Below are 18,155 nucleotides of genomic sequence, written 5' to 3' on the forward strand. Positions count from 1 at the left end.
CCAACTATATCTTCTACTAAACTCCAGAAGATTCTGCCTCACATTTTGTCCAGACCACCTTGGAATTTTGGAGGCCCAAGCACTCCATTTTGGTCTGTCTTAAAAGGAAAAGTTAATGTTATACCTTATTTCAAAAAAAAAGTTAATGAGGGTCAAAGTTAATCTGCTCTGCAGAATTTTTGACCACTTTGCTAAAAAGCATTTCAACTTTCAAATATTTTTGTCAGGAGCAGGGGACCAAAGACATAGTGAGTTAGTTGACCTGCTTCACTTAAATCTTGGCCAATAATTAACCATGGCTTTCATCTAAAGGCTGGTGTTCTTGACACACAGCAGCTGCAGATGTTCCCTTTGCCCAAGCTGCATCCTTGTTTGTGGGAGAGAGCAAGAGATAAGACTGGTGCAAAACAACCAATCTGCCGGGTAAAACAAGACCTATGCCCTGTGGACAACTCAACTCCTTGGCCTAGATAGGAGGATCAGAATACATGGAGGGCAGATATTCAAAGTGGACAAATGCTCATTGTGTCTGGTGAATAGCAGGACTCCCACGTTAAATATTTGATTGTAATAAAAAGGAAAACTGGCCCTCATTTCACTGATTGGACTCAAAAAGAAAGGTTCCCCCTCTAATGACCACCCTGAGACTGTCTAGGGCAGATGAGACCTAAACTCAGTGTAGCCATATTACTCAGAAGGTCAGTGCATATGGCTTAGTGCTCTGTACATATTGTCTAGAAATTCTTAGCACTTTTATCCTTGAATTTGTGTTTTGTAAGTGCAGTCTGATGGGACAATGAAACATGTGCCAAGAGGGCTTGGAACCTGGGCACACACGTGGTCTATAGTCACATAGCCTTTTGCTGCCTCGCTGGGATGGGATCTCAGCTACCTGCTCCTGCTTCTGGCATTCCTACCAGGCTTGCTTGCCCTCCCAAGCCTACTGCATGGCATAGTGACAAGGTTAGTTTCCATCACCACCTACATCTCTGGGTGGGCCCTGGGTGCAGGGAAAAAGAAGGTCAGTGTTGGGCATATGGCCTTCAGCATTCCAGGGCAGGGCAAGGAACTGGCTGTCTCTGCCTTAGGCTGATGGTGCCATGGTGTGTTTTATAGGCGACTTAGTCGGAAGTCTCACTCACACCAGATACCAAGCATGTTCCAGTGGGGTGATGGCAATCTTTTGGGGGTTGCCTATCCCCTGTGGATTGGGGCTGTCAGCCATGAGGAGGGGGGATTGATTTCCCTGTCCATGTTGAGGGCCTACATTTTGATTTTACACTGGGCTTCACAAGTCATGTAGTTGACCTTGCCTAACCTGTTTGCCAACAGCCAGCTCTAGGTTCCGGAGAGCTATGTGAGCCCGGGGAGGGCTGTTAAAGTTCCATAGCCACATGTGTCCACTCTTCAGGGACAGAGTGAAAGCTCTGTCTGTCTTTTCAATTTTTTTGTCTACTGTTAAATATCATAATATATTTTATATATATAATATATTAGCTGTGTGACATGAGGCAAATTACTTTTCTGGGTTTTGGTATGTTATTCTGTCATAGGAATAACATACCAAAACTCAGGAATGACAGAATATAGGAATAATAATACCGTGTCATAAACATGAAATGAGCTATCATACATAAGTGCTTGACACAGTGCTGGGCACACAGTAGATGTTTAATAAATTTAAGTTGCTATTATTATTATGATTGTCATTATTATTTCCTATGAGCCCTGGAAGCAGCTACAAAAGTATTTTGATGAACACTTTGAAGGATACACATTCTAACAAACTCATTTGGGGCTCTGGTCTCTGGGTTTCTTTCCAATATGTTACTCAAAATTTATTTTAATCTAATATGTAGTTCAGAATTGATTTCCTTTTTTAAAAAATATTTTAATTTTATTTATTTTTAGAGAGGGGAAGGAAGGCAGAAGGAGATGGAGAGAAACATCAATGTGTGGTTGCCTCTTGTGCACACTCCCACTGGGGACCTGGCCTGCAACCCAGGCATGTGTCCTGACTAGGAATCGAACCGGCGACTCTTCGATTTGCAGGCTGGCACTCAATCCACTGAGCCACACCAGCCAGGGTCAAAATAAATTTCCTTAGGGGAAAACTGTGAGAATAGCTTAGTCAGCTATCTTGGTGAAGAAAATATTGCAGTGGGGAGGAGGGGCAGATGTGCAAAAGGGGAAGGGAGAAGAAAAAGAGAAGAGGCTTTATTGTATGCTTTTTAGATTGTAACTGGTGTGAAATGACTTCTCCTGAATTTTGCAGGATGCTTCTCTAAGCAAAATTTTCTCTACAAACTTGGAAACCTCTGTGGCATGCCTAAGAGCAGCCACCTCCACCCTCGACTAACTCTCTTTTAACAGTTAAAACCAAGCTTGTTGGAATATAACATTTTTAGAATTTCCAGAACATATGGTATACTTTCCTCTTGGCAAAATGTGACAGCCAAGCAGGGAGAGAGGTCCATGATGAAAGGAGAAATTTAGAAGTGACAATTCTTAGAAGTAAAATGTGATTATTTCCTAAAGCCTACTTTCCAAAGAAAAATGCTTTTCATATGGAGCTCTTCCATTGAGAATGTTGTTGAACACAGCTGCTTGGAGAAAAAGCACTTACTTTGATAGAACAGAGAAAAAAATAGTCTGTGTGATCATTTGTTCTTTGAATTGAGAAAAATGCTAGTTACCAATAGGACAAAAGAGAGACCTAAAGGTAAAATATTTTTACCAGAGGAGTTAGAAAAACATGTCTTAACAGATGAGACCCAGAAAGTATTATAATAAAGAGTGGATAGAAAGTCACTTATTTTTAATAAAAACAATAGTCATGTGTCCAACCTTATACTAATTCTTTTTAAAACCCTTGGAGGAAGGTTCATTGGCCTCACTTTATAGAGACAGAGCAGAGACACATGGGGGCAAGGTAATCAGAGCAGGTTACTCGGCCAGGAAATGGCAGAGTTGAGATTACGTCCAAAGACTAAATTTCCAGCTCTTAACCATTGCTTTCCACGATTTGGGGTTGAATTTGGGAAGTCACTAAATGCTTTTGTAATTACCATGGCTTTGTTGGAATGGCCACCTCCTTGGAATTCAATGGTCCCAAAAGCGTCTGTTGGGCTGAGCTGTGTGTGCTTGCTGATGGACCACTTCTCAGACTGAATGTCATTTCGAGAGAGGCGACTCTCGTTTTTCTCATTCTGAAGAACGGAGATACTGGGAGTGAGGCCGACATGCTGGCCTATTAGACGCCCACAGCAACACCTGTAATATAAGAGGTCAAAGTGAACCCATTGTATCAGCCACTATTGGAATACACACTTAAGGCTGGAAAAATCTACAGATAGTAGCAATCTACTTAGTCAGTTTTCAGGTGGAATCCTGTGATGTGGTTGTATCAAGCAAATGGTGAACTCAGGATTTAGGTGACACACATACTTTTCCTTTTCAGCCCCCTCCTCATTTTCCCTTAGCTGTGTAAGCTGTTACATGTCTCCTGTCCTCTACCCACCACCCCTTTCACACCTGCCACCTTGTTCAGGATTGGAATCTGTGAACAAAGGCTCTGTAGAGTTTTCTACTTCTTACTCCTCCCATCTGTCAAATCTTACAGGAAGGACACTGAACCACTTCAAGGGAAGGATTTTAACATGCACGTTGAAATGAGGAATCTCACTCATATGTGAGTCATAACCTAACTTGTCTTTTCTAAATTGATATTCACTGTCAAATATCCAAGTTGGAGGAAAAAAATCTGCAGGTTAAGTGTTCTTGAAAAAACAATGAAAAAATTATTCACAAGATACTTGAAAACAAAATTCACTCCTTACACCATGAAAATGTCCTTCAGACTTTACTGCCATCATTATTATGATTATTATTAATAATTCTGGTACATAGTTACCATTTTTTAAATGCTAACAATGTGCTATTCATTTTATGTGTAAGATATTGTAGTTTTAAAGGTTAGGTACTTTGCTCAAGGTTACGGTCTATATGGCTCTACAGTCTATATTTTAAACTGCTTAATCACATTGCCTTTTCAAAAAGGCCTTTTCAGACATGTGATAAAGTAATGTGTTACTTTATCCCGAATACTTACCACCTTATAGTCTGTCGATTTTCAAGAAGGTAAATCAGATGCTAAAATTGTGCTTGGATAAGGATCTGAAGGTCTGCAGTCTAATTAATAATCTGCTAAGAGTCATGTATTTAAAAATCTCTTTTACTATAGCAAAGCAAGTTGGTACAAACTAAGCATTTTGGTGAAATGCTTAATAGGGAAAACCAGTAACCATACTAAAAATACACATATAACCCATTCTTAGATACAGTGATTAATTCTTCCCCTGATGGTACATCTGTTATTCTGAATAGACTCAGAGAATTAACTGCAGAGATGGCATATTATGTGGTGAATATATACAAGATTGCTTCAAAGATGTCCAGCAACAATAAAAGTTCATCTTTAATTTCACATTGGTCTACATGTAATGGATAGTGATTACTACTGTAGCTTCCTACAATAGTAGTCACTATCACTAAGTAGTTGCTACTTCAAGTTCTCAGTACATTATAAAGGTAGGAAGATTACCTATGGGGGTCTTTGGTGCTGGGTATGATGTGAACACATTCCCTTTTATAAAATGCTCTTTCTATCCAGGATTTCTGAGCCTAAAAAGAAAAAGAAGAGTAAAAGTGAAAATAATATTTAAGTATTTTTGACGAGGCAGCAACATTTCAGAATCACATGATAGAGTTGTATCTCACAAACTGAAGAAATGGTGGTTACACACAAACATGGCATACAACAAAATCAGTCACTCCCAGAATGTGGTGATTAGTTTGTTTAACACTATAGTGCTGAGAGTTAAAGGCAATGATCATAATAAAAAGAGTGCTAAAACCATACACAAATAATATTTTTGAAGGACAAAAGAAACAACATTATTTATAGAGAAAATGAAAAATATGGAACAGTATGTTTGTAATCCTACAGATAACAAGTGTCCAGTTGTGGCAAGATATATAGCTGATCCTTGAACCACAGATTTGAACAGTGTGTGTCCACTTATACATGGGTTTATTTCAACAAATACTGTAAATGTGTTTTCTTTTCCTTATGGTATTTTTAACAACACTTTCTTTTTCTTTAGCTTACTTGATTTTAAGAATACAGTATATAATACACGTAACAAACAAAATATGCATTAGTTGGCTATTTATGTTATCAGTTAGGCTTCCAGTCAGTAGTAGGCTATCAGTGGGTAAGCTTTTGAGGAATCAAAAGTTTTACTCCAAGTTTTGACTGTGCAGACAGTTGGCTCCTCTAAACTTTGCTTTGTTCAAGAGTCAACTATATATCTAAACCAGTATAAAGTTTTCGTGGCTGGCACTTAGATTTTCCTTGTAGAAGGAAAGAGAAATGGTGAGGAAAATACAAGAGTCCTAATCTATCACCATGGTTTTTCTAAAATCTAAAGTGCCAGTGCTTAAATACAGAGGGGGGAAAAAGAAAGTGGAAACATAAGGAAGATAAATGTCTTCATCACAGTCCATAATTTCACAGGTAACGCCTTTGGAAGGAGGCAAGATAGCACATTTTTGTTTTATTTCTTTTTCTTTTTTATTGTATTTTTTTCATGAGCACTTATCCCCCTTATCCCTTCTTCCACCTCCACCCACACCCTCCCCCACAACTGCCCCCTGTTGTCTAGGTCCATTCCTCAGGCCTTTAAGCACAGCAAAGGCAGCTTCTTAGATGACCTTTGTTCGCACTGTCCACCCCAAAATTTGGCCACTAAGATTAGGCTCCGGAAAGATAAAGGCAGTTCTGGAAAACTGTACTGTCTTTGTTCTGAACCACAGTGTCCATCCTGCATCCTTTTACCCCTTTCTTTGCCAGCATTTCAAATAGTAGAGGAGTCTCTTATGGAATATAGTAAGCTACTCAAACGATTCCTTTTTTAAGTATTTAAGATGAAAGTTGCTATAGCAACTTACAGTGTTATTTCCATCTGGTATGTCATCTTCTCCCTAACCCAGCATGAGGACTAAATGCATACCCTTTAAAAAATATTTTATTGTTGTTCAATTACTGTTGTCTGTATTTTCTCCCCACTCCTCCTCCCCACCCCCTCCAAACCCACCTCCCTCCCTTGCTTCCACCCTCCTGCTTGGTTTTGTCCTTGTGTCCTTTACAGTAGTTCCTGAAAACAGTAAATAGCAACCAAGCTATTTACTTGGCCTGTCTCAGTGAGCAGTGTTAACTGTGACATGATTGATATTGACTGTGCTAAGAACCCAAATGTCTAAGTTGTGCTAAGGTCTGGTTTGTCCCCCACCCCTTAATTGTGCATCTCCCTCCTCTCTCAAAATGGAGTTTCCACAAGCATGTGGCACCGAAGGCAGTGGTTGTCTAATACTTAGGGCAATGCACAATTTGAAAGTAGCACCATGGGGGATGCTTGAGGGGTCTGAAGGAGCTGCATCCTGTGTCAGTCATTTTCACATGGTTTCTGAGTGTTTATGGGTTTCTGCATCGTCCTCATGGAAAGGTGCACCCACCTTGCCTCACATACCCTTGGGTCCCAGTGGCCCTCTGCACCTTTATGCCACAAAGGTAACATTTGCAGTTGTTTTCAGCAGGGCATGAAAATAGCCCCAGCGTCTATGCCCAAAGATTTTTTCTTTTCAAATATGTAAGGAAAAGCTAGTGGCTACATCTTTGCAACAGAGACGAGCTTAACTGTGTAGATGATAACCAGTCTTTATCTCTCTAAAAGGCCTGTAAGTTAAACTATTCATAGGCTGTGATTTTTCCTGGACACTGAATACTTTCACTGATAACATCTCTTGGCAGGAATGTGGTAAAAATATTCCTCACTGGACATTTGAAACCAACTTGCCCTATACCTTGGGGAGCAGAAAAGAGTACACTTCCCTTTTTTCTTTGTGGCCCACATTGGCTAGGATTCAGTAGGATCCTTTGGAGGAGCACCTGGGAATGTCAGGGGGTACTGATCAATGTTCTCTGAGAGAAAGCAGGGATGGCAGTATCATGAGGAAAGCATGAGGTGCACAGTTAGAAAGAGTGGTGTGAGTGGGACTTGGCAATGCAGATGAAGTCATGCAATTCCTTTGTTCCTCAGTGTTCTTCATCTACAAAATGGGCAAAACAACAATGCCTGACACGCAGAGTTGTCACCTTTAGTGTTTGGTAACTGTGTTTTCACTTCAAGAAGAGGGACCCGTCCTGGGTTTGTTCTGGTACTAAAAGTTCAGATGAAGTTTCAGACAAGACTGTTATAAAATTGCTGTAGCAGATTGACCTAGATTGATCTAACTTTACATTGGGGATGATATGTTCTCAGAAGGCCTGGCTGGCCACTAACAAGGTGTGTAGAAAATTTATTTAATTTTCCCTGAGTCTTTTCTGTAACCTGAGGATAATCACAGCTAAATTTTAGAGAGCTGTATTAGTTAAAGAAGATGATTCAGGGAAAGCACTTGACACTTAGTAGGAACTCAGTCGGTAATAAAAGTGCCTAACCTTTACTAACAGAGCATTATGTGCCTGAAATTGTGTCATATGTGCATTATCTCCTTGGAGCCTCATGAGAACACTGTAGGGGAAGTACTGATATTATAACCATTTTACCAATGAAGAAACTGAGTCAGATGAAGCAAATCAGTTTTAAAGCCAGAGTTTGAAGTTGAGCAGTCTGACTCCAGAGTTCACACACTTACCTACTCTGCTAAACTGCCTCCCCAAATTGGATATTGTTGGTATTAAATACTCTTGATCTTGGCTGTGCCATCTGAGCATGCCTGGAAGTGCCGTTATATTTGAACAGAGTTGGGCTTCTAGAGGCATGTTTTAGAGCCAGTTCAGACCTGCACCTTTCCTCGTCTCATTTTCCCTTTCCATTTCCCCCTGGTAATGAACACTGCTCTCTGTTCTTCCTCTCTCCGTGAGGTGAAGGATTCGGATGGGACATTAGGGAGCCAACAGATTATGAGGAAGAAGTAATCAAAGCGGGGGGATCTTTATAATAACTACAGCAAAGAAATGCAATCACAACAGGACTGCCAGCTTGAGAATCTGGGGGGTCATGACATAGATTAGACTTTTCAAGGGCACCTTCCTTATTTCTCTCACTTGTGGATCCCAGTTTCAACTTGAAAAGCCCTAGCAGTTTTACTCAGATACTGTGTAGTAAGAATTACTACATGTAGATTGCCAACTTGTTTGTTAGTCTTTAATTATGAAGTAATTTGACTTGTGTGAAGTTCAGGAACTTAATTGCCTTCTCAAAGGTGAAAAGCTACCTCATTGTTAGCAAAGGGAAGGAGGATCAGTTTTTATTTGTTATTATTAACAGATTAACCATTTCTCTTGCAAAGGCACAGAAAATTGGGAGGAGGAAAAAAGAAATATAATGTAAAAAGAATCTTTCCATCATTCATGATCAAATTAAATGTTCTCTTTTTTGAGAAGAAAGGAATACTACATAACAGAAAGAATGCATGTATAACACATGAATTAGAAATTATACAAAATATCACGCCTAATTTACTATGCTCTCTTGTGGGCTTTGCTTTTTTGTGGTTTTATTCTGGTCTTCAGTGTGGACAGCTATTAGACTTTAAAAATTATTTTCTTGAGGGGGGCATATTTGAAGTATAATCATGATTTAACTTGTTCTCAAAGCAATTCCCTTTTGATTTGTTTGAAGTCTTTGAGCTACTCTGCATCAGGCTTTATACTTGGTTTCAACCCCCAACTAAGTTAGTTCAGAATGGCTATCCTTGTTGTTAGAAAGCATGAAATAGTTTTCACATGCCATGTGTCCTAAAATCTCTTTTTAAATAAACTTTGGAAGTCTCATGTACTCTTACCTTAGAAAATCACTTATATACATTCTTTTCTAAAGGTAGAATGGTCACATCACCATGACTGAGTCTGTGAGAGGCTATTTTCCTTCTTGTCTCTCCGCATTATCAGTCATGTGTGATGTGTGAAAGGAAAGTGTCTTTCAAAAGGTAATGATTAAAGGACATCTTATTCAAAACCACAATGAGGACATTCACATTTTGAACAAATATATAATGATTACACTCAAAGAATAAAGTAAGTATAAATTTTGAAAGTCTAATGTACAGTCAACAAGGATCAAACTGATAGAAACAAACAAAAAAGCTGCAAATATTGCCTTCAAAAGAAAAAAAATAAGTTGTTTCATTCAAAGAGGTTTCACCTCTTTTTCACAAAGGATCTGTTACAAATGTTAGTCCCCCAACCTACTTTGGACTCTTTTTACTATCCACTCTGCATTGGCTACAGAATCAAGAAGTTCTCCAGGCAGGAATGGTTTACAAGTATACGCATAGAGAATGTATTGAATCAGAAATTCTTGGACAGTGCTATTGCATTCCACCTTTAGCAGGCAACTTTAACAGAAGGACAACAACCCACACCAGTCATCATAAGATTAAAGAGAGTCCACTAACTTTACAGGAATAAATTACGAGCAAAGTTTCACTGTGTTCCTCATTTTGAGACTCTCATGTTTTAAATGTACCCTTTGTCCTAATCAGAACAAAACACCCAAGACCCAAAGGTACTGAATCCTCTGTTCCTTTTCGCCTTTTGCTTTCCCTCAACATGTCCCTGGGCACCCCTTTGGTCTTCCTCTAGGTCCCCAGATCCAGTATTGGGAAGTTAAAATCGATTTACCTGAGCACTGACTCTGGGTGGTGGTGAAGGCAGTCCCACGAGCAGCTCCTGTTGCTTTCATTTTGCTGCGTCTGGGGCTGGCCATCCCGTTAATAATGCTCTTATGACCGCCCACTGGAAAAAAAGTCATTTGCCCGGCTCTTCCCCCAAGAGACGTTTCAAGTAAGCAATGAACTTGGGCAGATTAGCCCCTTGGAATGTGCTGCTTTGGGATTAGCCTCAGTAAGAATCCCATGGACATTCCCTCACAGCCTCAAACACTGCTTGATTTGAACATCTAATCTGACACCAGAAGAAAAACAAATCCCCGGAGAGATCGGATTTAACTGGCACAAGTCTGGACAGGCTCTCCCCCCTTTTCTTTTTCCATTTTCAGAGCAAAGGCTTGTGAAAGTGTGATAAGGTGTTCTGAGTTCTGAAAAGTTCAACTTTGGAAAGTAAATCCTTCTAAAGAAACAGTGTATTAATGCTCCAAGTGGGTTGAACACACAAGCTGCATTGTTCGTTCCTCCCCAAAGAATGGAATGATAGCATTTCTTTAAAGAGGAACTGCTAAGAACGGAACATTTCAAAAGAATAGTTTGATCCCTGAACATGAGCCCAAGTAGAATAAAGTGGGAGTTTGCCAGTGACCTTCCATGACTTCTAAAATGTCAATAAATAATAAAACTTGTCTGATCACTTTTATCCGGCAGCCTCTCTCCCACAAGTGCAGAGGTGTGATTAGAACCCTACACTCCTGTTTCCCTATTAAAAAGAGATGAGCTGTGGCCATGATGGCACACGGGTGCCGACTAAAAGCAATGACACTGTGATGTGTTTTTTTGGGCCTGCCTGATGGAGAGGTTCTGGCTCACACAAAAAGGCTCTTCTGAATATCACCCAGAGTGAATTTTTCATATAAGAGTCTTTTCATTTAGTTCTTAACTAAACTGAACAAACTTGGGTAAAAAAAAAAAACCCAAGAAGGCAAAAACACTTTTTAGATAAGTGAGTATTTGAGCACCTCATCTTCAAAAGATCAAACTCTTCCCACAGACAGAAGTCAGAGCGGAGAGGTGGTGTTCATGATCAGCTCTGGGGGCTGTAGGTCTACGAGGGAAGTGCCACTTCAGTCCTCATTTTTTCATAATCTCCTTCCAATTGCCTAGTATGTTTCATGTGGACACTCACTGAAGATCATAGTGTGAACTGAATGGCTTCTTTCAAACTTGGATTGGATCCTTAGGCTTCTCCTCACCTCTCTGCTGTTTCCAAGATTGATCTCCTTTAAACTCTCACATCTTTTGATCTCTCACTTACCAAGGTTTATCCAGAGAGTAGGAACAATAAACTAGTTAGTGTCTTCCAACTGAGGGAATATTACGGTTAGCAAGACCCAAATGGAACATCAGATTGAGCTTTAGCAATAAACACACAATTAAGAAAGTCCCTTTAGCTGTCTTCAGGAGTTGGCTACAGAATAATATGTAGTGACAGCCTTAATAATATGCATATGCTTCCTTCTATGAAGCTGTAACATTCCCAAGCCTGTATTATAAGGGAATCAACCAGAGAGATGATCACACAAGATATTCACTGTAGCATTATGTATAATACAAAAAAAATTGGAAAAAAATTAAAGTCCATCAGTGGAAGGCTAATTAAACTAATTAAATGGATCATGCCATTATTTCAACCTTTCATCTGACTGACTTTAAATCTTGAGTTCACTCATATACACACTGAATCCTTTAAATATTGTCCATGTATTTTGCACCCTATTCTCTCTCTAGTGTACTTATTTTTTGTTTTTCTTGTTGCTTAGTTTTCTTTCTAGAAATATTTGATAAGGTCAGAACATGAGGCACCTTCTATGAACTTTATTTATACCAAAGACAAAAATATTGTCACTAGAACCATAAGCATGTTGTTGAAGTAGAAAAGAAAGCCCCAGATAAAACCAGCACAGCCATACTTTCATGTGCAGTAAGAGATGATCTCAAGACACTTTGATTTGAGAAGGTAATTAGTTCCAAAGAGACTTGTAGCTCTGAGACACACTGTCCATATGAATCTTTTTAAAATCTTGTGTATCACCCAACAATGCAACCCCTGACAGCCTCTATTACAAACCTGTTTCAGATGTACTTTAGAGAGAATATAATCTGAATACTAACAGGAGGAAACTATAAGACTTAGGGGTGTCAAACTCATTTTCACCAGGGCCCACATCAACCTCATGATTCAAAGGGCCAAATGTAATTTCAGCTCCTTAACAGTTAAGCAGTAGTTACATTTATGCAGTCCTAAAATTATTTTAGCCCTTTGAAGGCAACTGCAAGGCTGATGTGGCCCCGGTGCAAATGAGTTTGACACCCCTCATAAGTGTAAGGTAACTGTGGTTGTTCTTCATTCCTATCTTTATATAATCACAGATTACCTTATTCTTCCAACTCATCATTAAAGAAAAAAATCACATGCAACTTGAATATACTAAAACGTTTCCACTGGTACATAATTCAATTTTTAAAAATGAAATCAGATTTTCCACAAGTAGAAAATAGATTTTGACATACAAAATGTGTATTTCATTGTTGTGAGGATGTCCAGAGCATTTTTTCCTGTGATGTCTACATTTGACAACAGCAACAACAAAGCATGATATAGAGTAGTGGTCAGCAAATGTTTGCTGTAAGTGGCTAGATGGTCAATAATTTAGGCTCTTTACAGGCCACATGGACTATATTGCAACTTCCAACTCTACTGTTGGAGTGCAGAGGCGACTTTGGGCAAGAGGTAAACACATGAGAATGGCTGCATTCCAATAGAACAGGCGCTGGGCTGGAGTTCACGTGTCCCGGTCAACCTTGGTTTGCAAGGAGAGGGGTCTGTGTGATGGGGTGGCTGGGGAGGGGTGGTGGTTCTAAGAACCAGGTGTTCATGGCACCATCACTAGTTTGCCTTGGCTCCTCTTCCAGCATGTCAGGTGCACTTAGTGGGCACTTAGTTCCCATCTAAGTGCCTTTGCTCCTGCTGTGCCTTCTGTCTGGAGAGCTCCATCCTCAGATAGCCCACAGCTCACTCCCTCAACACATGGGACCACTGAGAGACCTTCCTTGACCAGCCATCTAAAGGCATGCTGTGACGTTTTCTATTCCCTAATTCCTTGTCTTTTCCTCACATCCCCCCACATTACCTGCCATGTCTTTATGTGTCTTAAGTTTTGTCTGTGTCTTCCACTCGAATATAATAAGTTCTTGGTGGCAATGATTTTGTTTTCTTACTGCTGTCTCCCCAGTGCCGAGTGCAGTGTTTGGAACACGTTAGGAAAACACAGGGGACTTGAGCACATCGCTTGATTTGCATATCAGTTCCTTACCTGTAAAATGGTGGCATCAGATGGAACACGTTTCGTAAAGCAGAATTTAAAGCGGCACCCAGATGGGTATTTTTTCATTTAATAGTTGGGTTTATAAAAACATATAATATATAAGCAATGGCTAGACCTGCAATTTAACAAATACTATTGCTTAGGGTCATACATTTTCTTTTTTGGAGTTGTGAAGAAACGAGTGTATCAAGGAAATTTAATAAATTAAATTTAAAAGGATTTGTAAATAACAGAAATGTTATAGCGGAATCACAAAAGTGACTGAAGTTGGGGAAACACAGGGTCAACCCCTTTTAAATGTCCTTGAGATTTCTTGTTTTTATTCTAACACATTAAAATAAATGTAATGTGTTCTCTAATGTTCAGAGTTACCATTAACTTATACAGCAAAACAATGTGATAGAAACGTGATAAAACCAGCTGCCTCCAGAGCGCAGTGACACCCAATACATTCTTCCTAAAACAGATGATCAGGCCATCTCCTGGTCAATACCCTTCTGCGGCACTCAATCCTCAGAACGATCAGATCAGTTCAGTATTCAAAGCCTCCAGGATCTGGCTCTGCAAGTATCTGCTTAAATCTTTCAATTTCCTTCCAAACCTTGAAACACGTACGCCCCAGTAAACTAAAGTGTTGATTGTTTCACACTTTTCAACCTTTGAATATGCTGTCCCACTGCCTGAAATGCTAGGTTCCTCCTCTGTTCTTCGGAAATGCCTCTTTGCTCTTCCAAACTCTGCACAAAACATTGTGTTCTTTGAGAGACATGGCTGGACACTGCCAGACAGAATGAATCACTAAAACTATTGTATCACTTCCATACCTTGCTCAAGCTTCCACTGGGGAAAGGCCATACAATATTATAATTATTTATTTTACTTCAAGTTTATACTCATTCACTACCAATACACTTAGGTATATTAGGTATATTAGGGTACTTAGGTATATTATGGCACAACTAGCATTTTGTAGCCTTGCCTAGGATTCTTCCCTTCTTCCTTCTCCTATTTTTAACATAGCTTCTATAGTAATATAAATTCTCATTCCTAATAAATAATCTTTTGGGCCTAAGTCTTTTTTTTAAAGATTTTAATTATTTATCTTTAGAGAGGGGGAAGGGAGGGAGAAAGAGAAAGAGAAACGTTGATATGAGAGAGAAACATCGATCAGTTGCCTCTCGTATGCTCTCGGGACCGAGGACTGAATCTGCAATTCAGGAATGTGTCCTGATTAGGAATCAAACTGGTGACTTTGTGCTGTGTGGGATGATGCCCAACCAACTGAGCCACACCAGTCAGGGCTGAGGATTAATTTTTTATGGATTGAAATTATTTATATTAAAATTCATTCTATAGCCTCTAAACTTAAATTACAGACACTTTAACATAAAGTTAGATTGCATTTTTATCACTAGACTAGGAAAAGACTTAATAAATTATGTTTTACAATTAACAGTGAAACTCTCTTTTACCAGTAGGTTGTGTTATAAAAATTACATATACTTAAACACATGCAGAATATTTATGGAGCAGTCATATGAATATATACACAAATGTTAATCTCATAGAATTTTCATTAACAATTAAAATATATTCCCATGGTTCTTTGGAAAATTGTTTCCTCATTATAAATCAATTATAAATATAATGTATTATTGCCAAGCAATAATTAAAGTATTTTACAAGTCACAGACTGATTTCACATGCACATTTCTATGCCATGGGGAGACCAATAGGTACACTAGCTCCATACAGTGGGTATTATGAGATTCAGTCATGCAAATAAAAAACCAAGGCTCACAGAGGTGAAGCATCATGCCCAAGTTACACATTGGTCATTGACTTAGCCTGATATACCCAAAGCCCTTGTGTTTCTATTCGGGTACAGAGAAACCTGCATCTTCCTACTCAGTTTTTACAGATGCAGAATGACTTTTTTCTTCTCTGTGGTGGAATAGTTCATTTTAATCATTTTCATCCTAATAAAAATGTGCATGCTTCATCAAACCTAAAAGACTGCTAAAAAAGTGAAATGAAGCTGTAGGCCTATGTGTCAAAAGTACAGTATTATATTTATGGTCAAGGATAAGCCATCTGTTTGAATATAGTAGCTGTTTCCACACATGGTGCCATAAACACTTAGAAGCCACACATATACATTTAGGGACTTCACTGCCTTATTGACCAAAAAAACATAACTACAATAGTGCCATTCTTATAAAACTGGCATACATCTTAAAAAATAATAATAGGATGTGCCCTGGCTGGTGTGGCTCAGTGGATTGAGTGATGGCCTATGAACCAAAGGGTCACCAGTTTGATTCTCAGTCAGGGCACATGCCTGGGTTGCAGGCCAGGTTCCCAGCTGGGGGCGCATGAGAGGCACCCACACACTGATGTTTCTCTTCCTCTCTTTCTCCCTCCCTTCCCCCCTCTCTAAAATAAATAAGAAAAAACCTTAAAAAAATAATAATAGGATAAACTTTGCACAGAAGAGGAGGAAATGAAAGACAAAGTTATGACCAACAGAAATAAGAGATTGAGGTTTGACGTATTCCTCAAGGGCCAGGAGGTTTTAAAATGATGGATCATTTGTTAGAAAGCAACATCTGTGTGATGATGTCAGCACATAATTCATGACCAGGACAGTTTTCTAGATTCACAGAGGCTGTGCCTGTGAAAAATGGAACTTGCTCCCTGGCACAGTCAGTGCAGAGCCAAAGCAACACAATGTCATCCTTCAAGTTCTTAATTTTGTTTAGCTTTCACAGCTCATTCCTGCACCATTCTGATTGTGTCAGGAGCCAAACAAATGTGCTGAGTCATGAAATTGGAATTTATGTTATGCAGAAATGTGGCATTTATGTGACAAGTAATGTTATAGATTTAGAGGCTGATTGCTATACTGTTTTATTTCTTTTGAGCTAGGAGGATGAAGATATGGGAAAGAGGGTGAAGACAGATAAACAGCTCTATTTGTATTTGTAGTGAAGTTCTCATATCAACATTTACTACCAAGGAAATCAGCCTCTCTCTCTTTCTCCACATATATGTAATTGTTATTATTATTATTAGTTTTTTTAAATCATCAGTCATAACTACCTTAAAGTACTTTTTGGATAGAAATACTGATTTATTTTAATTAATGGTGATCAGACTCTTCATTCTCACAAGGTAGACTTAAATCTGACTGTATGATTTTTAGTTTTGAAATTCTGATTTTTTTTTTGTTGTTGTTGCTGTTCAAAGCAGTAGTAAGGCAGAGTCTGGTGCAAGCATGACTGATTAGGAGTCCTGAGATATGCGTCCCAGCCACGGCTTGTTGACATCTAGGCTTGTGACCACGGGGGAGTGACTTGATCTTGGTTATCTTCAAGGTCACTTTCAGTTCTTAGAGGATTCTGGGAACCAGAACCTGACAGTTTTGTCACTGGTTCTTTGTGTACAAAGCAGGTATAGAGGATTTTTGAAAATAAAAGGGTTAATTTTATTTTAACTTTTACTCTAATTTTTACAAATTTATGGAACCATTATTCTTTTGATAAGAAACAAATGTAGCAGAGCACAAGGTTTTTTACCTAGTGAGCACAAAATACATAAGGAGATTTGAATTAATAAATAATCTCTGAAAGAATTCTCAGCAGACTCCAACCATTCTTAAGAATGCCGCTGGCTTAGTAATCTGGCACACATGTAAAATTCTTAAGACTTCAAGTATTGTTAAGGCATTATTACAATTAATGAATAACTCAGCGTCTCCGGTCCTGCCACTGAGAGAGTTTTCAAGGCCAGAACATGGTGTTCTCTTGTCCTAATTCCCCACCAAATGATAAATCAAATCTTGATCATCATTCAGGTCAGAATATGCAGAATTTGCCCACAATCTGTTAAGTATTTTTTTTTAACTTTAACAATCAGGAACTATTTAACCGGTGAGAATGAGAACAAATCAATCCATTTTTTTTATCATCAGAAGCAAGTTATAAGCAGACAGGTCCAGTAATATAACTATAAAACTATTCTTAGTATTCTCAGGAAATGAAACATTATTGGATGTTAAATTAATGCAGTATAAATGTATTTCTGTCTGACAGTCATCTTTCTGTGTCAAATTACTAAGTTGTTAGGTAGAAAATAAAGCTATCCACATAAATTCAGCCTCTGGTTATGTGATGGTTTTAAGGTTGTTCAAAGTTATTAAGCCCAGTTTTAAAATATTGTTAATGTTTTTCCTTACACACTTATTACTAAAACCTGCATATTTTTTATTTTTACCTTAATCTGTTAACATAAAATCTCTCCAGAATATTTTAGGTCCCAGAAGATACTAATACCTATATTAGCTTTTACTAAATATAATAATTTAAATGTTATGTACACAGAAATGAACACAAACTCAGAAGTAGGTGTAAAGAATGTTAGTAGGCAGTGCAGAAATAAAGATTTAGGCTCCAATTTGTGTTCCACTGACTGGCAATGTGGTCTTTTTTCTCCTCTGTTTTCTTACCATCTCACCTTTACTCTAATGTAGACAATTCCAATTGTGAATCTGATGCCAGAATGAATTTCTGATAGCAAAAGTCCTCTGAAAGAAGCTAAACTAATATACAGGGTCTAGCAGAAGTAAGGCCTGCTTGAGTGTGGTTGGTAGGGTAATAAGATGGGTGCAATAATTTATAGTTTTAATTTGAACATTTCATCTACAATGTCATATGGTGTGCTTGAGTGTGACATTGTTATGTTACAGAATTACGTGCTTATGATTTTGTAATAAAAAAAGGCTGTTATTTGTGCCAGGCCCTGTATTTTAAAAAGTGTACCATGCTGGCTGTCTAATTGGTACCCCAATTCATTCTTCACAAAGCAACAGGAGTTATCCCCCCCCCCCCCCGCATTAAAATACTTTCTTTCTTTTTTTTTTTTAAGTTTTTATTCATTTATTTTTAGAGAGGGAGGGGAGGGAGAAAGAGCAAGAGAGAGAGAGAAACATCAATGTGCGGTTGCTGGGAGTTATGGCCTGCAACCCAGGCATGT

General features: G+C 38.7%; 1 protein-coding gene across 1 annotated transcript in view; it reads right to left on the reverse strand.

Annotated features, from left to right (window-relative positions):
- The window catches only part of TRPM3 (transient receptor potential cation channel subfamily M member 3), a 501,162-nt gene that overhangs the window by 258,831 nt on the left and 224,176 nt on the right, over window positions 1-18,155 (reverse strand). Inside the window, 2 exon segments of the mRNA XM_036021739.1 lie at window positions 3,069-3,273; window positions 4,604-4,683. Coding sequence (XP_035877632.1) covers window positions 3,069-3,273; window positions 4,604-4,683 — 285 coding nt within the window.

The sequence above is a fragment of the Phyllostomus discolor genome, chromosome 3 (genome assembly GCF_004126475.2).
Source record: "Phyllostomus discolor isolate MPI-MPIP mPhyDis1 chromosome 3, mPhyDis1.pri.v3, whole genome shotgun sequence".
Classification (NCBI taxonomy): Eukaryota; Metazoa; Chordata; class Mammalia; order Chiroptera; family Phyllostomidae; genus Phyllostomus; species Phyllostomus discolor.